The sequence below is a fragment of the Dendrobates tinctorius genome, unplaced genomic scaffold, assembly GCF_039654945.1.
Source record: "Dendrobates tinctorius isolate UK_male_01 unplaced genomic scaffold, ASM3965494v1 ptg000144l, whole genome shotgun sequence".
In the NCBI taxonomy this organism is placed as follows: Eukaryota; Metazoa; Chordata; class Amphibia; order Anura; family Dendrobatidae; genus Dendrobates; species Dendrobates tinctorius.
Window position 1 is genome coordinate 11,917,271 of NW_027361811.1, and position 24,190 is coordinate 11,941,460.

At 44.2% G+C, this 24,190-nt stretch overlaps 1 protein-coding gene across 3 annotated transcripts in view; it reads left to right on the forward strand.

Moving 5' to 3' along the window:
• The window catches only part of FRMD3 (FERM domain containing 3), a 245,599-nt gene that overhangs the window by 178,440 nt on the left and 42,969 nt on the right, over positions 1 to 24,190 (forward strand). For all 3 annotated transcript variants that reach the window (XM_073546031.1, XM_073546029.1, XM_073546032.1), the window contains 6 exons: positions 11,397 to 11,520; positions 14,108 to 14,195; positions 16,297 to 16,385; positions 17,819 to 17,882; positions 18,807 to 18,895; positions 19,099 to 19,173. In XM_073546031.1, coding sequence (XP_073402132.1) covers positions 11,397 to 11,520; positions 14,108 to 14,195; positions 16,297 to 16,385; positions 17,819 to 17,882; positions 18,807 to 18,895; positions 19,099 to 19,173 — 529 coding nt within the window. The remainder of the gene's footprint in view (positions 1 to 11,396; positions 11,521 to 14,107; positions 14,196 to 16,296; positions 16,386 to 17,818; positions 17,883 to 18,806; positions 18,896 to 19,098; positions 19,174 to 24,190) is intronic.

Genomic DNA, 24,190 nt, shown 5'->3' on the forward strand with positions numbered 1-24,190 from the left:
CCGTACACTATATAGGTACGTGCTTATATATAATTTTGAGTCTTTCAGTATGTCTGTAATCATTAAATTCAGAATTACAATTTTTTGCTATAATTTGTAATAGGTATACAGCATAATATCATTTTTGCACATATCTGTACCCAAGATTATCTATATTGTATATACTTTGTTTGATTTATTTGAAATTTTGTAAATTTTGTAATTTTTGTTTTCAGTACATTGACGAAGGTCGCTGTGACCGAAACGTTTACTGTATGTACTGCATCTTATTAAACCCCCCCTTTCTCACTTGCAATCATTTACATGTGTGTGCCAAGTTTATTTATACCAGTATACGGATTGGGATCCTACTTGTGCACCACCATTTTAGAAGTTGTGCCAAACGTCTTTATATATTACTAGCCTGCTTCTTGGCATACCTCCCCGTACTTCTCTAAAGTACGCGCAGGTGTTGCCATGTACCCTGTCGTGCCCTCTTGCACGTACAGGTCCTAGCCTTTACCCTGTCGTGCCCTCTTGCACGCACAGGCCTAGCCTGTACCCTGGCGTGCCTCCTAGCTCGCACCCTGCCTTGAACCCTGGCTTGCCTGCCGGATTCCCGAAACCTGACGACCACTGCCAGAGGTTCAGAACCAGATGACTGCGGCCTGATGTCCGGAGCTGATTTCCACAGCCTGATGCCTGGATCCTGTCGGTCATTGCCAGTAGTCCGGAGTCCGATGCCATCGCACTCTGCCTTGGACCTTGGCGTGTCTCCTAGCACACACCCTGTCTTGGACCCTGGCGTGTCTCCTAGCACGCACCCTGTCTTGGACCCTGGCGTGTCTCCTAGCACGCACCCTGTCTTGGACCCTGGCGTGTCTCCTAGCACGCACCCTGTCTTGGACCCTGGCGTGTCTCCTAGCACGCACCCTGTCTTGGACCCTGGCATGTCTCCTAGCACGCACCCTGTCTTGGACTCTGGCGTGTCTCCTAGCACGCACCCTGTCTTGGACCCTGGTGTGTCTCCCAGCACGCAACCTGTCTTGGACCCTGGCGTGTCTCCTAGCACGCACCCTGTCTTGGACCCTGGCGTGTCTCCTAGCACGCACCCTGTCTTGGACCCTGGCGTGTCTCCTAGCACGCACCCTGTCTTGGACCCTGGCGTGTCTCCTAGCACGCACCCTGTCTTGGACCCTGGCGTGTCTCCTAGCACGCACCCTGTCTAGAACCTTGGCGTGTCTCCTAGCACGCACCCTGTCTTGGACCCTGACGTGTCTCCTAGCACGCAGCCTGTCTTGGACCCTGGCGTGTCTCCTAGCACGCACCCTGTCTTGGACCCTGGCGTGTCTCCTAGCACGCACCCCGTCTTGGACCCTGACGTGTCTCCTAGCACGCACCCCGTCTTGGACCCTGGCGTGTCTCCTAGCACGCACCCTGTCTTGGACCCTGGCGTGTCTCCTAGCACGCACCCTGTCTTGGACCCTGGCGTGTCTCCTAGCACGCACCCTGTCTTGGACCCTGGCGTGTTTCCTAGCACGCACCCTGTCTTGGACCCTGGCGTGTCTCCTAGCACGCACCCTGTCTTGGACCCTGGCGTGTCTCCTAGCACGCACCCTGTCTTGGACCCTGGCGTGTCTCCTAGCACGCACCCTGTCTTGGACCCTTGTGTGTCTCCTAGCACGCACCCTGTCTTGGACCCTGGCGTGTCTCCTAGCACGCACCCTGTCTTGGACCCTGGCGTGTCTCCTAGCACGCACCTCGTCTTGGACCCTGGCGTGTCTCCTAGCACGCACCTCGTCTTGGACCCTGGCGTGTCTCCTAGCACGCACCCCGTCTTGGACCCTGGCGTGTCTCCTAGCACGCACCCAGTCTTGGACCCTGGCAAGTCTCCTAGCACGCACCCTGTCTTTGACCCTGGCGTGTCTCCTAGCACGCACCCTGTCTTGGACCCTGGCATATCTCCTAGCACGCATCCTTCCTTGAAACCCTGTTGTGTCTCCTAGCACGTACCCTGCCTTGGACCTTGGTATGCTTTCTAGCACGTGTTATGCCTTGAACATTTGGCGTGCCCTTACACGCACTTTGCTGTGTTTCACTGTTTATGCCTTGCACCTGATTAAAGCTTGAAACCACGTTTATTGAAGAAACCCAGTGACCTCGCTTTATGCTTTGCATCCTGCTCGTCCTGCTGCCAGACACTAGTGTCTCCCCGAGCTGGCCGTCTGGTCCCAGCAGTCATGGTGGCTCACCCCCTTGGTCTTGCCCCTGACGCTCCCTGTATAGGGGGTGGTTCCTCACTAGGTCAGCTCTCCCTAGGTGGGTGGATGCCACGGCCCAGAGGGTCCACTCAAAGAATCGGCTCAGCAGAAGCTGAGTCCATCACAATCTAATCCTATCCTGTGTGATACTGGGCTCCCCCTGCAGTCTGTGTCAGAGGGTGGTCTATGTTGTCACGGTAATAAATTGTTTTTTTTCCAGCTTTACAGAAGGACGATAACACCATAGAAATGATAAGAATAATAAGCCTCAGTTACCACAACTGTCTACAAAGAAAACTGTTGCTGATAGCAACCAATCACAGCTCATTTTTCATCTTTTAACCCCTTCACCCCCAAGGGTGGTTTGCACGTTCATGACCGGGCCAATTTTTACAATTCTGACCACTGTACCTTTATGAGGTCATAACTCTGGAACGCTTCCATGGATCCCGGTGATTCTGACATTGTTTTCTCGTGACATATTGTACTTCATGTTAGTGGTAAAATTTCATTCAAATAACTTGCGTTTATTTGTGAGAAAAACGGAAATTTGGCGAAAATTTTGAAAATTTCGCAATTTTCCAACATTGATTTTCTATGCCCTTAAATCACAGAGATACGGCACACAAAAAACTTGATAACTAACATTTCCCACATGTTTACTTTACATCAGCACAATTTTGGAACCAAAATTTTTTTTTGTTAGAAAGTTATAAGGGTTAAAAGTTGACCAGCGATTTCTCATTTTTACAACACCATTTTATTTTTAGGACCACATCACATTTGAAGCCACTTTGAGGGGTCTATATGATAGAAAATACCCAAAAGTGACACCATTCTAAAAACTGCACCCCTTAAAGTGCTCAAAACCACATTCAAGAAGTTTATTAACCCTTTAGGTGCGTCACAGGAATTTTTTTGAATATTTAAAAAAAAATGAACATCTAACTTTTTTTCATTAAAAAAATACTTCAGGTTCAATTTTTTTTATTTTACCAAGGGTAACAGGAGAAATTGGACTGCAAAAGTTATTGTGCAATTTGTCCTGAGTACGCAGATACCTGATATGTGGGGGGGAACCACTGTTTCGGTGCATGGCAGAGCTCAGAATGGAAGGAGCGCCGTTTGACTTTTTCAATGCAAAATTGGCTGGAATTCAGATTGGACGCCATGTCACGTTTGGAGAGTCCCTGATGTACCTAAACAGTGGAAACCCCCTACAAGTGACCCCATTTTGGAAACTAGACCCCCCAAGGAACTTATCTAGATATGTGGTGAGAACTTTGAACCCACAAGGGCTTTACAGAAGTTTATAACGTACAGCGGTACAATTAAAAAATCATATTTTTTCCACAAAAATGATCTTTTCACCCCAATTTTTATTTTCCCAAGGGTAACAGGACCCTAAAAGTTATTGTGCAATTTGTCCTGAGTACGCTGATACCCCACATGTGGGGGTAAACCACTATTTGGGCGCATGGCAGAGCTCGGAAGGGAAGCAGCGCCATTTGACGTTTTTGGCTGGAATTGAGATCGGACATCATGTCGCGTTTGGAAAACCCCTGATGTACCAAAACAGTGGAAACCCCCCACAAATGACACCATTTTGGAAACTAGACCCCCTAAGGAACTTATCTAGATGTGTGGTGAGAACTTTGAATCCCCATGGGCTTCACAGAAGTTTATAACATAAAGCCATACAATTAAAAAATCATATTTTTTCCACAAAAATGATCTTTTCACTCTCAATTCTTATTTTTCCAAGGGTAACAGGACCCTAAAAGTTATTGTGAAATTTGTCCTGAGTACGCTGATACCCCACATGTGGGGGTAAACCACTATTTGGGCGCATGGCAAAGCTCGGAAGGGAAGCAGCGCCATTTGACGTTTTTGGCTGGAATTGAGATCGGACACCATGTCGCGTTTGGAAAACCCCTGATGTACCAAAACAGTGGAAACCCCCCACAAATGACACCATTTTGGAAACTAGACCCCCTAAGGAACTTATCTAGATGTGTGGTGAGAACTTTGAACCCCCATGGGCTTCACAGAAGTTTATAACATAAAGCCATACAATTAAAAAATCATATTTTTTCCACAAAAATGATCTTTTCACCCTCAATTCTTATTTTTCCAAGGGTAACAGGACCCTAAAAGTTATCGTGCAATTTGTCCTGAGTACGCTGATACCCCACATGTGGGGGTAAACCACTATTTGGGCGCATGGCAGAGCTCGGAAGGGAAGCGGCGCCATTTGACGTTTTTGGCTGGAATTGAGATCGGACACCATGTCGCGTTTGGAAAACCCCTAATGTACCAAAACAGTGGAAACCCCCCACAAATGACACCATTTTGGAAACTAGACCCCCTACGGAACTTATCTAGATGTGTGGTGAGCACTTTGACCCCCCAGTGCTTCACAGAAGTTTATAATGCCCGGGCGTGAAAATAAAAAATTCGTATTTTTTCCACAAACATGATCTTTTAGTCACCATTTTTTTATTTACCCAAGGGTACCAGGAGAAATTGGACCCCAAAAGTTGTTGTCCAATTTGTCCTGAGTATGCTGATACCCCATATGTGGGAGAAAACTACTGTATGGGCACACGTCGGGGCTCGGAAGGGAAGTAGTGACGTTTTGGAATGCAGACTTTGATGGAATGGTCTGCGGGTGTCATGTTGCCTTTGGAGAGCCCCTAATGTACCTAAACAGTGGAAACCCCCCACAAATGACACAATTTTGTAAACTAGACCCCCCAAGGAACTTATCTAGATGTGTGGTGAGCACTTTGAACCCCCCAGTGCTTCACAGAAGTTTATAACGCCCGGGCGTGAAAATAAAAAATTCTTATTTTTTCCACAAACATGATCTTTTAGTCACCATTTTTTTATTTTCCCAAGGGTACCAGGAGAAATTGGACCCCAAAAGTTGTTGTCCAATTTGTCCTGAGTATGCTGATACCCCATATGTGGGAGAAAACTACTGTATGGGCACACGTCGGGGCTCGGAAGGGAAGTAGTGACGTTTTGGAATGCAGACTTTGATGGAATGGTCTGCGGGTGTCATGTTGCCTTTGGAGAGCCCCTGATGTACCTAAACAGTGGAAACCCCCCACAAATGACCCCATTTTGAAAACTAGACCCACTAAGGAACTTATCTAGATGTGAGGTGAGCACTTTGAACCCCCAAGAGCTTCACAGAAGTTTATAATGCCAGGGCATGAAAATAAAAATTTTTTATTTTTTCCAGAAACATGATCAATTAGTCCCCAATTTTTTCATTTTCCCAAGGGTAACAGGAGAAATTGGACCCCCAAAAGTTGTTGTCCAATTTGGCCTGAGTACGCTGACACCCCATATGTGGGAGAAAACTACTGTATGGACACACGTCGGGGCTCGGAAGGGAAGCAGTGACGTTTTGGAATGCAGACTTTGATGGAATGGTCTGCGGGTGTCATGTGCGTTTGGAGAGCCCCTGATGTACCTAAACTATTGAAACTCCCCACAAGTGACCCCATTTTGGACACTAGACCCCCCACGGAACTTATCTAGATGTGTGGTGAGCACTTTGAACCCCCAAGTGTTTCACAGAAGTTTATAACACTCGGACGTGAAAATAAAAAAATCATTTTTTCCACAAAAATGATATTTTTGCCCCCAATTTTTTATTTTCCTAAGGGTAACAGGAGAAATTGGACCCCAAAAATTGTTTTGCAATTTGTCCTGAGTAGGTTGATACCCTACATGTGGGGTAAAACACTGTTTGGGCGCATGGCAGAGCTTGGAAGGGAAGGAGCAACATTTGACTTTTTCAACTCAGAATTGGCTGGAATTGAGATCAGACGCCATGTTGCATTTGGAGAGCCCCTGATGTGCCCAAACAGTGGAAACCCCCCAATTATAACTCCAACCCTAATCCCAACACACCCCTAACCCTAATCTGAGCCCTAACCCTAGCCCGAACCCGAACCCTAACCCTAGCCCTAACCCTAACGGGAAAATGGAGATAAATACTTTTTTTTTAATTTTATTATTTTTCCCTAACTAAGGGGATGATAACGGGGGGTTTGATTTACTATTTATGGCGGTTTTTATATTTGGCAGCTGTCGCACGCTAAAAGACGCTTTTTATTGTAAAAATAGTTTTTGCATCACCACATATTGAGAGCTATAATTTTTCCGTATTTTGACCCACCGAGTCATGTGAGGTCTTATTTTTTGCGGGACGAGTTGACGTTTTTATTGGTACCATTTTCGGGCACGTGACATTTTTTGATCGCTTTTTATTCCTATTTTTGGGACACAGAATGAACAAAAACCAGCGTTTCATGAATTTCTTTTGGGGGGGTGCGTTTACACCGTTCCGCGTGCGGTAAAATTGATAAAGCGGTTTTATTCTTCGGGTCAGTGCGGTTACAGCGATACCTCATTTATGTCATTTTTTTATGTTTTTGTCGGTTTTATGCAATGAAAACTATTTTATATAAAAAATAATTATTTTTGCATCGCTTTATTCTGTGAGCTATAACTTTTTTATTTTTTCGCTGATGATGCTGTGTGGCGGCTCGTTTTTTGCGGGACAAGATGACGTTTTCAGCGGTACCATGGATATTTATATGCGTCTTTTTGATCGCGCGTTATTACACTTTTTGTTTGGCGGTATGATAATAAATCATTATTTTTTGCTTCGTTTTTTATTTTTTAAGGGGTTCGCTAAAGGGGTTAACTAATGGGACAGTTTTATAGGGCGGGTCATTACGGACACGGTGATACCTAATATGTGTACTTTTATTGGTGTTTTTTTTTATTATTTCCAAAAAATGGATTTATTGGGGGAATATTTTTTTTTTTTTTTCTAATTTATTTGGCGATTTTTTTTTTTTAAATTATTTTAACACTTTTTTTTATTCTTTTTTTTACTTTATTAAATAGTCCCAGGTGGGACATCACTGTCCTGTGACAGATCGCTGATCTGTCACATCACAGATCACTGTGACAGATCAGCGATCTGACACAGGCACTGCAGAAGGCTTCCTCATGCCTGCGCTTTGCAGGCACTGAGGAAGCCAGCTTCCTCAGGTCCCCGAAGGCCCCCGTCGCCATCTTGGATCCGGGGGCCTGGAGGAAAGGAGTCCCCCGCAGCAGCGCTGCACATTGCGCTGCCGTGGGGGGCTCAGGGAAGCACGGAGGGAGCCCCCTCCCTGCCGATGCTTCCCTTTAACCCCCGGTACACCGCGATCATGTTTGATCGCGGTGTGGAAGGGGTTAACGTGTCGGGGGCGGTCCGTGAGCTCCCCTGTCACATTGTGCCGGGTGTCAGCTATGATAATCAGCTGACACCCGGCCGCGATCAGCGGCGCTCACCACGTGGGCGCCGCTGATCGCGCTAGACGTACTATCCCGTCCATGGGCATAGGGGCCCGGGTCCCATGGACGGGATAGTACGTCTCATGTCAGGAAGGGGTTAAACAGCTCTGGGACAGCGTGGCGAGTTTTGAGTGGCGACTTTTGTGTTTCGACTTTTATGTGGCGAGGTTGGTGTATATGTGGTGAAATGTGTGCTGAGGGTGGTGTATGTGTTGAAGCACGTGGTAGTGTGTGGCACATTTTGTGTGTGTGTGTTCATATCCCTGTGTGTGGTGAGTATCCCATGTCAGGGCCCCACCTTAGCAACTGTATTGTATAGACTGTGTTTGGTGCCATCGCTCTCATTCTTGAAGTCACCCTTGTTCACATCTGGCAGCTGTCAATTTGCCTCCAACACTTTTCCTTTCACTTTTTCCCCATTATGTACCTAGGGGCAAAATTGTTTGGTGAATTGGAACGCGCGGGGTTAAAATTTCCCCTCACAACATAGCCTATGATGCTCTTGGGGTCCAGATGTGTGACTGTGAAAAATTTTGTGGCTGTAGCTACGACGGTGCAGATGCCAATACATACACTTTTTCCCCATTATGTAGATAGTGGCAAAATTGTTTGGTGAATTGGAACGTGCGGGGTTAAAATTCTGCCTCACAACATAGCCTATGACGCTCTCTGGGTCCAGACGTGTGGCTGTGCCAAATTTTGTGGCTGTAGCTGCGACGGTGCGGATGCCAATCCTGGACATACACACATACATACACACCCACATTGAGCTTTATATATTAGATAATCACGTCATCACACACACACTGTACATACATGTATATATAACGTGCACTGCACATACACATGTATATATACTGTGACAGAGTCACTGGTGAAGTGATGGAGCGGAGATAGGTGTCACTGTGCATGATGGCGTCAGTGATGTAAAACTAGAGTAGTTTCCTCCAGCACACTAGGTGTTGGAAGGATTAAATGAAAGTTATGGGCTGGTTTTATTGGACATTCATAGAGCGGGTGGGAGGTTGTCCACCGTATCATCCTCCTGCAGAGTCCGGACAGGACCTGTGTGATGTTGAGATTAAATGGCTGACGGGCAAAGCTTTTCATGTTCAGTATGTGCCTGGAGAGGGAGCACTCCTGGGAAGTGTGTGCTAAATCTGAACCGTGGACATTACTGCCTGAGAGCGGGATGATCCCTGCTAGGAAAGAACTGTGTTTCTTTTTATTTCTTTGTTTTCCTGATTTGCCCAGAGGGCTGTCTTTCTTTTCCCAAGCTTAGTTTATGCTGTCCACAATAAACCAAACCTTTTCTTAAAGAGACAGTGTTCCATTTATACCTTTGTGTCCAGCCGAGTGAGCCGCTCTATCACAAGACACACAGACACACACGCACACTGTACATAAATATGTATATACTAGATGGTGGCCCGATTCTAACGCATCGGGTATTCTAGAATATGTATGTAGTTTATTTATGAAGATTTGCATGGTCCTCTCACCCCCCAATCCTGATATGCATGGTATCCCTCACCCCCTATCCTGGTATGCATGGTCCCCTCACCCCCCAATCCTGATATGTATGGTCCCCTTCACCCTCCAATCCTGGAATGCATGGTCCTCTCACCCCCCAATCCTGGAATGCATGGTCCTCTCACCCCCCAATCCTGGAATGCATGGTCCTCTCACCCCCCAATCTTGGTATGCATGGTCCTCTCACCCCTCTTTCCTGGTAATCATGGTCCCCGTCACCCCCCTTTCCTGGTATGCATGGTCCCCGTCACCCCCCTTTCCTGGTATGCATGGTACCGTCACCCCCCTTTCCTGGTATGCATGGTCCCGTCATCCCCCTTTGCTGGTATGTATGGTCACCCTCACCTCCCTTTCCTGGTATGCATGGTCCCCCTCACCCCCCTTTCCTGGTATGCATGGTCCCCCTCACCCCCCTTTCCTGGTATGCATGGTTACCCTCACCCCCCTTTCCTATTATGCATGGTCCCCCTCACCCCCCATTCCTGGTATGCATGGTCCCGTCACCCCCCTTTCCTGGTATGCATGGTCCCCTCATCCCCCTTTCCTGGTATGCATGGTCGCCCTCAACGCCCTTTCCTGATATGAATGGTCCCGTCACCCCCCTTTCCTGGTATGCATGGTCCCCTCCCCCCCCTTTCCTGATATGTATGGTACCCCTCACCCCTAGTAAAGTGCACACATACAAAAAAAAAACATTTATACTCACCCATCTTTCCTGTGGTCCAGCGCTGTCCCGTTCTGCTGGAGGTTGAGGGAGGAGTGTGGCACTGGCGCCGGAGTACGTGCATGCCCATACCGCACTGTCCGGTGCCATTTTCCTGAAGACACACTGCAAATGTGTCTTCAGGAAAATGGTGCCTGATAGCGCTATGCGCATGCGCGATTCTCACGCGCACTCCTGCCCCGGCATCTTCCGGTCCCAGTAAGGTTTAGCGTGAAGGACCGGAGATGATATCACTCTCGCGAGAGTGCGACGTCATCAACAGTCTTTGGCGCAAAGCCTTACTGGGACCGGAAGATGCCAGGCGCGTGGTGAGAGGATGGATAGAGTACGTGGGCCGTCCGAAGGTGAGTAGATCACTATTTTTTATTTTAATTCCGTTTTTTACAGATTTATGGTACTCAGGGTTCGGAGGAATCGCCTCTCCTCCGGACCCTGGCTACCATCCGCACATTAGGCCGCGACCAATCAGCGACACGGGATTTCCGTTACAGACAGACAGAATTAGACGATTATATATATATAGACACACACTGCACATATAGTACAGTACATGCCAGCCTGTCTCTTCAGTTCCTCTAGACTCCTACAGTTAAAGGACTTTTGGTGACATCATGGTCACATGACTGTGATTTCACCAAAGGCCCTTAAGCAGTTTTAAAGGGGATCTATCACCCCATTTTAGCCCTTTCAGCTGCCGACACCACCATCAGGGGCAATACAAAATGCTGTAGATAAGCCCCTGATGGCGGTAGCTGCAGCTTATAGCACTAAAATGGGGTGACAGATCCCCCTTTAACCTTCAAATAGAAATGCAGGGCCCCCCCAAAAAAACCCACTGACCCTGACTGTAACTAGGGCTTATATTTGGAGTAGGGATTATAATTCAAGCATACTCCTGTAAAATCGCGCTAAGGCTTATTTTCAGTGTAGGTCTTACTTTCCGGGAAACACGGTAGTTGCCATCAATTCTTTTCACTTTTACTATCTCCTTTACGTAAGCAACTAAAAGTTGAACTTGATCATCACATACAAAATTAATTTAACTGTCCCTTTACTAAAAGTATAAAAGTTGTAAAATGGTGCATTAAAACCACAATTTCCTCATACCTTCTTGTTTCTTTGGTTCCGTCAGTGGTCGTATAGCTACCCATTCACACCGCAGCAGCCACTAAAGGGAAGAAACAGCAATAAATGGCGCTCATTTACAAAAGAATGCATATACTGTTATGTCAGACAGAGTGAGAGCTGCAATTAATAGTTGCGATTTTCCATGATTCTAAGCTGGAGACATTGTCTATGACATCCATGTACCCTAAGAGGGTGTAAGCAATGGATTGTCAAGAAGTAAAAGCACAGGCAGGCGCTGCTGTACACCGTTTATTCTGCCACATATAACCGCCACCACACAATCACACAGTGTGACTTTTCACTTTTGTGGACTGCTGTTATCACCCATAAACATCTGTATGTAGCACCAGCCTGACACCGGCTATATTTGAGTAGAATTCATATTATATTTTTACTCTTTGCAGCTGAGATTGGAGATTATGATCCTGATGAACATCCTGACAATTACATTTGTGATTTCAAGATCTTTCCCAAGCAATCACAGAAACTGGAAAGAAAAATTGTTGAAGTCCATAAAAGTGAGCTCAGGTACGTGTTGTCTGTTAGGCTACATTCCCATGATGGGACTAGTTATCTCGGTTGCTTCTCCTACTTTTTATAAACCCCACCACATTTTGGCAGCTTTCTGGCTATGCAGAGTGTACAAAGAAAGTTAGAAATCAGTGATGTGGGTGGGGTCATACAGAGCTCAGCATTCAGAGAACTGGTAGAGCTGCAGCAGATAAAACAGTGATTTGATCAAAATTGCAGCAAGCAGCCCAGTAAGTGATACATCACCGGAATCAGGGCCTCTGCACCTACATCATGCTGCTCTCAGACAACATAATGAAAGCTTAGTGAAAATTACCTTTTACAGGCCCCTTCTGTAACAAAAGTGATAAAAGCAGAAAAGCCATTTTTTTGGTCACCACATAGCCCCCAAAAATTCAATGGTGTTTTTCAAAGCTATAACCTGACCCACAAAAAAAAAAAAAAAAACAGTCCTCATATGGCAATATCAATAGGAAAAAAAAGTTATGGCTCTTCAGACAATGCTGAAAATGGGAAAAAAAACAGGCTGCAGCACGGAGGGGTTAAGCTCGTGCGACTACGTTGACTAGTAAATAAATGGCACCGAGCTAGTCAGTACTCTACCCACTGAGAAGTTCCAGCATTTAGGTGCTTCTGCACAAGTAAAAAGCCTATTAAACATAGTCATATGTTAACGTTTGGGCACCCCTATTAATGTTAACCTTTTTTCATTATAACAATTTTGGTTTTTGCAACGGCTATTTCACTTTCATATATCTAATAACTGATGGACTCAGTTATATTTCTGGATTCAAATGAGGTTTATTGTACTAACAGAAAATGTGCAATCTTCATTTAAACAAAATTTGACCGGTGCAAAAGTATGGGCACCCTTATCATTTTCTTGATTTGAGCACTCCTAACTACTTTTTACTGACTTCCTGAAGCACGAAATTGGTTTTGTAACCTCATTGAGCTTTGAACTTCATAGCCAGGTGTATCAAATCATGAGAAAAGGTATTTAAGGTGGCCACTTGCAAGTAGTTCTCCTATTTGATTCTCCTATGAAGAGTGGCATCATGGGCTCCTCAATACAACTCTCAAATGATCTGAAAACAAAGATTATTCAACATAGCTTTTCAGGAGAAGGATACAAAAAGTTGTCTCAGAGATTTAACCTGTCAGTTTCCACTGTGAGGAACATAGTAAGGAAATGGAAGAACACAGGTACAGTTCTTGTTAAGCCCAGAAGTGGCAGGCCAAGAAAAATATCAGAAAGGCAGAGAAGAAGAATGGTGAGAACAGTCAAGGACAATCCACAGACCACCTCCAAAGACCTGCAGCATCATCTTGCTGCAGATGGTGTCACTGTGCATCGGTCAACAATACAGCGCACTTTGCACAAGGAGAAGCTGTATGGGAGAGTGATGCGAAAGAAGCCGTTTCTGGAAGCACGCCACAAACAGAGTCGACTGAGGTATGCAAAAGCACATTTGGACAAGCCAGTTACATTTTGGAAGAAGGGCCTGTGGACTGATGAAACAAAGATTGAGTTGTTTGGTCATACAAAAAGGCGTTATGCATGGAGGCTAAAAAACACAGCATTCCAAGAAAAACACTTGCTACCCACAGTAAAATTTGGTGTAGGTTCCATCAGGCTTTGGGGCTGTGTGGCCAATGCCAACACCAGGAATCTTGTTAAAGTTGAGGGTTGCATGGATTCAACTCAGTATCAGCAGATTCTTGACAATAATGTGCAAGAATCAGTGACGAAGTTGAAGTTACGCAGGGGATGGATATGTCAGCAAGACAATGATCCAAAACACCGCTCCAAATCTACTCAGGCATTCATGCAGAGGAACAATTACAATGTTCTGGAATGGCCATCCCAGTCCCCAGACTTCAATATCATTGAACATCTGTGGGATGATTTGAAGCGGGCTGTCCATGCTCGGCGACCATCAAACTTAACTGAACTGGAATTGTTTTGTAAACAGGAATGGTCACAAATACCTTCATCCAGGATCCAGGAACTCATTAATAGTTACAGGAAGCGACTAGAGGCTGTTATTTTTGCAAAAGGAGGATCTACGAAATATTAATGTCACTTTTATGTTGAGGTGCCCATACTTTTGCACCGGTCAAATTTTGTTAAAATGCAGATTGCACATTTTCTATTAGTACAATAAACCTCATTTGAATCCAGAAATATAACTGAGTCCATCAGTTATTAGATATATGAAACTGAAATAGCTGTTGCAAAAACCCAAATTGTTATAAAGAAAAAAGGTTAACATTAATAGGGGTGCCCAAACTTTAACATATGACTGTATCAATATCACTTTTGTGTGCTGGGAAATAATTTACGAAATGTGCTTTGTTTTTTAACACTAAAAGTGGAATATATTTAATGTTACAGATCAATCTTTGCTCATACTATTTTGTTTTACTTTTACGCTTCTGATTGTCCTGTAGATGTCAACGTGCTATGTAATCATTTGTCTTGAAGTCTGAAAACAAAGAAAATGTGATGTTTGCACTTGTTTTGCTTACCATGTGTGAAATATGTAATGACCCCTTTCCTCTTCCCCTTGTACTCTTTCAGAGGTCAGAGCCCAGCTGTTGCCGAATTTAATTTGCTGTTGAAAGCACATTCATTGGAAACCTATGGTGTGGACCCTCATCCATGCAAGGTACCACCGCTGTTTCTAAGCCAGCATTCAGAACGGCCGCTGTCCCACAATGATCTGACCGGCAGAGCGGGATTCTGTGAGCACTCGCTGGTTAAAGGGCGATGAACAATCACTGATTCTGCACAGCTTAGAATTATACGTTATTGGAAATATCATCGAACCTGAAATGCTTGCCAAGCATTATGGCCAGAACCTGTAAATGCAGTCTCAAAGGGGATTTCTGCATCTTTTATAATGATGACCTATGCTTGATATTCCTGTATGTGTGAGTGCTGGGAGCCAGCTGATTGGCACAGCTCTATATACTACCGTATCCGCTAATCAATGAGGGTGTTGGGAGTTAGACCCTCCCTAATCTCATATAGATTACTTTTCCGTAGGGTAGGGGTCACAAGCATTAAAATCCCCCAAAAAACGTTTTACACCTGGCCGTACACATGAGTTAGCTGTCTGCCTAACAAACATTCATCCAAAAGCTATCTCTCCAGGTTCCCCCCCATCCAAGTCAGAGAGCTTCCATATACTTCTCACATTTCTTGACATCATCTGTCATTGGAGAGTTGTGAGGCCTCATAAATAGCAAATGGCAAATCCTGCCAATATCTGTGATGGACATACGTCTTTTTTTTTCATCCTATATAACTATATTCCTTTCATTTAACCTAAATAAGTTTATGTAGGAGTGACCATAAAGATGCAGGGCTCACCATATATTTATTATGCTTTGCCTATATAGCGCTATCTTATTCCGCATCGCTTTACATACACAGGTGCATCTTACAAAATGAGAATATCATCAAAATTTGAAGTTTCCACAATCAGTGATGGCTTTGGTAGCCATGTCATCTGCTGGTGAAGGTCCACTGTGTTTTATCAAGACCACAGACAGCACAGCCGTCTACCAGGAAATGTTAGAGCAACTTCATGCTTCCCTCTGCCAACAAGCTTTTTGGAGATGGAAATTTCATTCTCCAGCAGGACTTGGCACCTGTCCACACTGCCAAAAGTACCAATACCTGGTTTACAAACAACAGTATCACTGTCCTTGATTGGCCAGCAAACTCACCTGACCTTAACCCCATAGAGAATCTATGGGGTATTGTCAAGAGGAAGAAGAGACACCAGACCCAACAATGCAGATGAGCTGAAGGCTGCTATCAAAGCAACCTGGGCTTCCATAACACCTCAGCAGTGCCACAGGCTGATCGCCTCCATGCCACGCCACATTGATGCTGTAATTGATGTCAAAGGAGCCCCGACCAAGTATTGAGCGCATTTACTAAACATACATTTCAGTAGGCAAAACATTTCGGATTTTAAAATCATTTTTCAAGCTGGTGTTATAAAATATTCTAATTTCCTGAGATAATGACTTTTGGGTTTTCATTGGCACGTGAAATACATCACTATGTCTGTAATGACTCTAAAGTATATAATATATTAGTTTCAATTTTTGTATTGAAGAACTGAAATAAATTACCTTTTTGATGATATTCTAATTTTGTGAGAAGCACTTGTGCATTATCATCGCTGTCCCCAATGGGGCTCACAATCTACATTCCCTATCAGTATGTCTTTGGGATGTGGGAGGAAACCGGAGTACCCGGAGGAAATCCACGCAAACACGGGGAGAACATACAAAATCCTTGCAGATGTTGTCCTTGGTGGGATTTGAACCCAGGACCCCAGCGCTGCAAAGTTAACCATTGAGTCACCCTGCTGCACTGTACACTATTGAGACCTGTCTTTTATATTGTTGTGGGGACACAAGTTTACAAAGGAAAAAAAGATCCATCATGCGCTACACCTAAGTGAACAGTACATGAATGGACCTGTGCTGCTAGTACTTGAGAGCTAGCAATGGATAAAGCAACCCAGGTTTACAGAACCCATTCCTGACATGTAAAGTCCACATGAGAAAAGTCAGAAACTAGGAGCTGAATGCCAATTGACAGTCAGAGTTCTGAAAATGGGTGACAGAACAAAGACTGTAGTCTGAGACTTGTGCCCCTTATGTAACTCAAGGTGTTCACCAATATGTGTAAAACCTACTTTTTATAGTTAAATATGTTCACAGCCTGTATTTTTTCATTTTTTTTAGGATTCGACAGGGACCACAACATTTCTTGGGTGTACTGCAGCAGGATTTGTTGTGTTCCAGGGTAACAAGAGGATACACTTGATAAGATGGTAAGTGGAGTTTTTTGTTTTTCCTTGGTATATCTAGGTAAGGCATGTATTATAGAGTTATATCCATCTACTTCAATGTGTATATTTAGTTAAAAAATAAGCTATTTTGTGATTTACTTGATGTTTCTATATGCTTGTGATTTTGCCAAGAGGCCCAGTCATCACCTCCATTTTTGGGTGGTGGCAGAAAATGCACAGTGCTTACAAGCTCTTTCCTAGTGAGCGTGTGAGCGCTGCACTGAGGCTGGCTGGGATCCCTTCAGCATACAGCTCCTAATTCTGTCCAGCGGTGCTGCCTCATATAGCAGCATGAGGAGTGTACACACTTCAGGTCAGTGGAGTACTGATGCCAGTAATCAGTACGTAGGGAGGCTGGGGAAGATGCAAAGAACCCTTTAATAAGGATTCAACTAAAATGTTAATGTAAATGAGGAACATTTGATCTAGAAAACCTATATTTGTTAGTTACAAAAATGAGACAACGGCTAGTCCATATGCGCGTTGTTCCGTCAGCTCCTGCTCTGGAGGACCCCATGTAGAGTTATGGTCAGCACCTGACAGGTTCAGGAAAAATGCCAAGTCCCAATGAAGCAGTGAGCACCCATTCCTGCTCCTGTCCTGTGTAAAATATACAAAACACTGCTGTGCTCCTAAATTCTGGTTACATTCTACTACATGTGACAGTATAGCGAGAGGTCCTCCCAACAGTCTGGCACAGCTCGGAAATTGGCTCCACATGAAATACAGTTAGATGTCCCTGGCACCTTTAGTGTAGAGTATACTGTGAAGATGATGCATAAGGGGCTCAGTTGTCCTAGGGCCAACATGGGGCCGTCTGATGGATTGTCTACTTTTCAGTGTGTATTGGTGCTAAGGAGCTTATTCTGGATGGTCCTCAGAAATCCACACGCATTGGCAGCATGTGTAGCCTTCAGGAAGCTTAGAGTTAATGACACACAATATGAAAAAGCCTGGGAAAGCTTGATTCTGAGAACTTCTGTACACACGTAGCTTCCGCCTTCTCCCCTAGAAACCACGGGATTGTCTGTGCAGTCAGAGGAGGCTCATACATCGGAGCATGGGGGAGAGCATCCTCACTCTGGAGGAACGTCAGACTCCATGTCAGGGTGAAATGAAATGTCACATTTTCTAAGAGCAGCATAACCTTCGTAGTTTTCATAAAGTTTGAGTGGACAGCATGCACAATACTTTCTGTATTTTTAACACTGGCTAAGGATTGTACTCAACATATTACTTCCTGGGCTTTCAGAATCCCTTTTATTATGTTTATGACCTAGTATATAATGTCCGGTATGCTCAGCAAATATACTGCATATAAGAGAGGAGCGTCTGACCGATTGCTTGTAAGAGAGCACTCTAATGGTAGTAATTGCTGTCATCGATGGCTCACGGTGTTGCCATATGTTTTACAGGCCGGATATCTGCAAGATGAGATATGATGGGAAAACATTCCATGTTGTTGTAATGCAGAAGGAGGTAGGAATGATGCGAGAATTCAGCTGGAATGTGGCTGTTTGTGCATTTCATGGATGCTTGCCCCTGGACTGAGGCATTACACCTGAGCAACTCTTACACATGTTATACATTTCATAGTTTAGCCTGTTTTTCTCCAACATTTATAAAGATGTATGCGATATTATTAATTCTATTTGACTAGTTATTTTATGTTCCCACGATGAGCTTTTGATGTTGCAAATTTTCTGAACCATTTCTGCACCTATTAGTCTACTTGCGTTTTATCATTGCATTTTTTACATGCTTTTTATTGCGTTTTTGGCGCTGCGTTTTCTGTCCTGGAAACCCCCTATGGTGTCTGCTTTTTTTCATACATATTTACCCATAATAACTTATGGGCATTTATACATCTGTTTTTTGGGGGACCTATTGCCCAAAAAGATGGAAAACTTGTCCTGTTTTGATTGATCCATACCTTTTCAAGTAAGTGGGTAAGTGAATAAAATGGAATAATTCTCAGATGCCATCTGAGCTCTTTCTGTTTTTCTTTTTTGTTAACAGGTAGGAGAAATGAATAAAAAAATTTTCTTTTTGCCACACCATAAAATATATGAAAATCTGATGAATACACTGGTGAAAAATGATCAGTTTTCTCTTGTACCCCCAACAAACGGACATCTAAATAACGACTAAGGCCAAATTCACACATGCCTGATACGTGGACTGTGTTCAGATCACTATACCCGACCACAACATAGGTTCTCCCGACCTTAGCTAACGTCCTGCGAAGCAGGTAGATCAGGACAGGAGACTGGGAGGATGGGCTAGGTATTGAGATCCAAGCACGGTCCGTGTGTGAATTCAGTTATTCTCTTTAATGTGAACAGTTAAAATAAATAAAGAATACATGATTTTTTATTTCCTTTTTTTTTTAAATTCTTCTAGAAAAAAACTGATCTAACCTATCATACCTCAACGCCAGCCGCCTGTAAACATTTGTGGAAATGTGGGGTGGAAAATCAGGCTTTTTACAAGTGAGTCATTACTAGTCACACACATGATGTCGCTACATTGTGGACTTATGTCTATAGCTGTGAGGGTTGATACAATTTTATTTATCACATTTTTTTTTGTGAAAATAAACTTTAATTTTCCAAGGCATTTTTTGCATTGTAACAGAATGGCACACATTTGTTTAATTTTAACTTTTTTTTATAATAAATTATTCATTCTTTAGGTATGCAAAATCAAGTCAAGTAAAAACAGTGACGAGTAGCAATATATTTTTTAAGGGGAGTCGGTATCGCTACTGGTAAGTATTTGGACTCTGTCATATTTATTGTGCAGTCTTAAATGAGTACCGTTTTTTTCGGATTATAAGACGCCCACTTTTTCCCCCAAATTTGGGGGGAAAATGGGGGTGCGTCTTATAATGCGGATATACCTTACCGGCCGCGGTAGAGCAGGGTCCCAGGGTCACTGCTGGAGGAGGCATGAGTGGCGCATTGTTGCAGGCCACAGGCTGGGATGGGGGGGGGGGGTGTTCCAATGTGCGCCGCTGCGGGTGAAAATGGCTGCGGTGCTCTGTGGTGCGGGGGGCTCCGACGGCATTTTGTGAAAGCCCTTAGCCCTCCCGCACATCCATTACTGCGATGTGATGGCCGCCGGGGACGGCACATGCTGAGATTGAGATCTCGGCAACAAGATCTCATCTCTAGATCTCAGGAGACGAGATCTCGGCACCCAAGCTCTCGTTGATGAGATCTCAATCTTAGCATGCGACACCCCCGGTGGCCATTATCCCACAAAATGCGGTAACTAGATTCCTTCCTTCTTGGTTTCTGTTAATATTTCTGTTAATATTATGAATTTTATTTATTTTGCTTGCTTTTATAGCACTGAAATATCCCACAGCCTTTTTTATCATCAGTCACTGCATTCAATCTCAAGGTTTCTCTTTTTTGCATCTATTTTACTTAATGAAAGTATCATCTCCATCATTTTTGTCAGTTGTCAAAATGTCCATGCCAGTTTTCTAGTGCATTGCAAATTGTAGTCTGACTGCTAGATGGCAGCAAATCGATTGTTGCTATTCTGTAGTGTCAGATAATTCCAGCCTGTTGTCTTTTGTCTAAAGAAGGCATGATACATTAAAGGGAATCTGTCACCTACCCTTTGGCGGGTGATGAAACCGAGGTCGGTCCGATGGGCGGTGTTCCCGATGTGTGCCGCCTCCCCATCCTTGTCCGCAGGTTATTGCTGAATTGGAGTAGGTGTACGCCATTTTTTGCGTGTGCGCTAAGCATTCATAGCTAGCGCACGCGCAGTATGCTTTGCCCAACTGCGGGCAAAGCCGAAAAGCTGGACTGCGCATGCGCCGGTTAACTAAGCCCCGGAAGTATTTTGCTGTGTTGCGGGGCTTAGTTAACCGGCGCATGCGCAGTCCGGCTTTGCCCGCAGTTGGGCAAAGCATACTGCACGTGCACTAGCTATGAATGCTTAGCGCACGCGCAAAAAATGGCGTACACCTACTACAATTCAGCAATAACCTGCGGACGGCGGGCAAGGATGGGGAGGCGGCACACATCGGGAACACCGCCCATCGGACCGGACCGACCTCGTTTTCATCGCCCGCCAAAGGGTAGGTGACAGATTCCCTTTAAATTTCTGTCGGTCGAACAATGCTTCGGGTGATCATTCAACACAGAAGCTCTCCTGTGTACTCTCTGAGAAAACCATCGCCACAAATTTGGCCTATGTCTTATCTTTGGGAAATCAGACATACCCGATCACAGTCTCCCCCCATCTGTTTTCTGGGCCCCCATACACATTTGACTGTTGGCTAATATCAGCGAGTTCAGACGACATTAGTCTAATGTATATGGGGAGCCTTAGGCTGGGATCACACTAACCGACGATAAATACGGTCCGTACTTTCCATGCGTAATACGGAGAAATGTCCCCTAAATAATGATCCGTATGTCATCCGTAATCAAGGTGTGGTCGTGTTTTTACGTATGTAATCCGTATGGCATCCGTATGCTGAGATTTTCTTGCAGGCTTGCAAAATGGACATATAATGGAGCCCAATGACAGGTTAAATTCCAAACGAAAGAATGGATATATACACATAGAATGCATATATATACACACACATGTAATTGAGACACACACATATATAAATAAATATATATATATTTCATAGAGTTCTACATAGCAGAATAGCCGCTAAATCAATTGCCGGCTTCTGTAAAATCATTCTAAAACCCGACATGAAATGACACATGGTTTACATACAGGAAACCTCACTGACGTCACTGACTGACCTGAGGTGAACTAATGAGCGTGGGAAAAAATGCAGAAACTTTCCCACGCTCATTAGTTCATCTCCGGGCAGCTAGGGAGGCTGCGCAGAGATGAAATAATTCATTCTGGCAGTTCTATACATGGGGCTGGTCGCATTAGCACCGGTCCCTGTGTAAACCACTTAACCCTTTCTGATGGATTGCAGCGGGGGACGTGACTGAGCAGCGGAGAGGTAAGGATATTGTTGCTTTTTTGTTTTATTTTTGTTACAGGTCGCTGGCTTTTATTTGGATTAGCAGAGGAATAAATTTTGTCAAAAATTAGGTGTCTTTACTTCATTAAAATAATTTTTAAGTAATGTCTGTGTGTGTTTTTTAACCGTAGTCTAGGGTTAACAATGGATAAGTGTCTTATTGACACCTCTCCATTATTAGTCGGCTTAATGTCACCTTCCAATTGCAAGGTGACATTAACCTATTCATATTAACCCATTAGCCACCATTACAGGTCAATGGGAATAGAGAGGATAAGTGCCAGAAAAGGCGCATCTTATAGATGCGCCTTTTCTGGAGTATCTGGGGGCAGATTTTTGTAGCCAGGGGGGGGCAAAAACAATGGGCCCTCTCAAGGCTAGTAAAATCTGCCCTCACTCACCTGCTTTACTTCTCGGGTTTCAATTTTGCCGCGGGAGCCCACGCATTTTTTTCCAACGAATTAACCCATTAATTTAACAACTAGACGTCCCAAATTTTACACACATACCCTCATCTAATTATTAGTCAGGGACCTATAAAAAAATACATGAAATGAAATGGTTTACTGTATGTACACCATGTGTCATTTTATGTCGGGTTTTATATTGATTTTACAGAAGTCGGCAATTGAATTAGCGGCTATTCTGCTATATAGAACTCTATGAACTATAAATCTATAAATACAGTGCCTACAAGTAGTATTCAACCCCCTGCAGATTTAGCAGGTTTGATAAGATGCAAATTAGTTAGAGCCTTCAAACTTCACACAAGAGCAGGATTTATTAACAGATGCATAAATCTTACAAACCAAAAAGTTATGTTGCTCAGTTAAATTTTAATCAATTTTAAACATAAAAGTGTGGGTCAATTATTATTCAACCCCTAGGTTTAATATTTTGTGGAATAACCCTTGTTTGCAATTACAGCTAATAATCGTCTTTTAGAAGACCTGATCAGGCCGGCACAGGTCTCTGGAGTTATCTTGGCCCACTCCTCCATGCAGATCTTCTCCAAGTTATCTAGGTTCTTTGGGTGTCTCATGTGGACTTTAATCTTGAGCTCCTTCCACAAGTTTTCAATTGGGTTAAGGTCAGGAGACTGACTAGGCCACTCCAACACCTTGATTTTTGCCTCTTGAACCAGGCCTTGGTTTTCTTGGCTGTGTGCTTTGGGTCGTTGTCTTGTTGGAAGATGAAATGACGACCCATCTTAAGATCCTTGATGGAGGAGCGGAGGTTCTTGGCCAAAATCTCCAGGTAGGCCGTGCTATCCATCTTCCCATGGATGCGGACCAGATGGCCAGGCCCCTTGGCTGAGAAACAGCCCCACAGCATGATGCTGCCACCACCATGCTTGACTGTAGGGATGGTATTCTTGGGGTCGTATGCAGTGCCATCCAGTCTCCAAAAGTCACGTGTGTGGTTGGCACCAAAGATCTCGATCTTGGTCTCATCAGACCAGAGAACCTTGAACCAGTCTGTCTCAGAGTCCTCCAAGTGATCATGAGCAAACTGTAGACGAGCCTTGACATGACGCTTTGAAAGTAAAGGTACCATACGGGCTCGTCTGGAACGGAGACCATTGCGGTGGAGTACGTTACTTATGGTATTGACTGAAACCAATGTCCCCACTGCCATGAGATCTTCCCGGAGCTCCTTCCTTGTTGTCCTTGGGTTAGCCTTGACTCTTCGGACAAGCCTGGCCTCGGCATGGGAGGAAACTTTCAAAGGCGGTCCAGGCCGTGGAAGGCTAACAGTAGTTCCATAAGCCTTCCACTTCCGGATGATGCTCCCAACAGTGGAGACAGGTAGGCCCAACTCCTTGGAAAGGGTTTTGTACCCCTTGCCAGCCTTGTGACCCTCCACGATCTTGTCACTGATGGCCTTGGAATGCTCCTTTGTCTTTCCCATGTTGACCATGTATGAGTGCTGTTCACAAGTTTGGGGAGGGTCCTAAATAGTCAGAAGAGGCTGGAAAAAGAGATAATTAATCCAAACATGTGAAGCTCATTGTTCTTTGTGCCTGAAATACTTCTTAATACTTTAGGGGAACCAAACAGAATTCTGGTGGTTTGAGGGGTTGAATAATAAATGACCCTCTGAATAAACTTTTCACAATTTAAGAAAAAATTAAACAAAGAAATAACATTCTTTTTTGCTGCAGTGCATTTCACACTTCCAGGCTGATCTACAGTCCAAATGTCACATGCCAAGTTAATTCCGAATGTGTAAACCTGCTAAATCTGCAGGGGGTTGAATACTACTTGTAGGCACTGTATATATATATATATATATATATATATATATGTGTGTGTGTCTCATTGACATGTACATAAATACACATAGAATACATATATATATATATATATATATATATATATTCTTTCGTTTCTTTATTTAACATGTCAGTGTGATTTTACTGTATTGCAAAATGAATTGCCGGCTTTTCTAAAGGACACCAGTGCCTATTTCTCGCAATTCACACATCTGGTCCGTTTGTAATCCGTTTTTTTTGCACACCCATAGATTTGCATTGGCGTATTTTGGCCGGAGTACGCTGACAATCGCAGCATGCTGCGATTGGCACGGACCTTAAAACACACGCGAGAAATATATGGCTGATGGGAGCTGCCCCATAGAGAATCATTGGTCCGTGTGCAATACGTGGTTTTTATGCCTCTCACTCGTCCGTATTTCTCTCTAGTGTGACCCCGGCCTTAAAGTTAATCTGTCATTGGGATCAAGCCTCCTAAGCGATCTATTTGGCCAT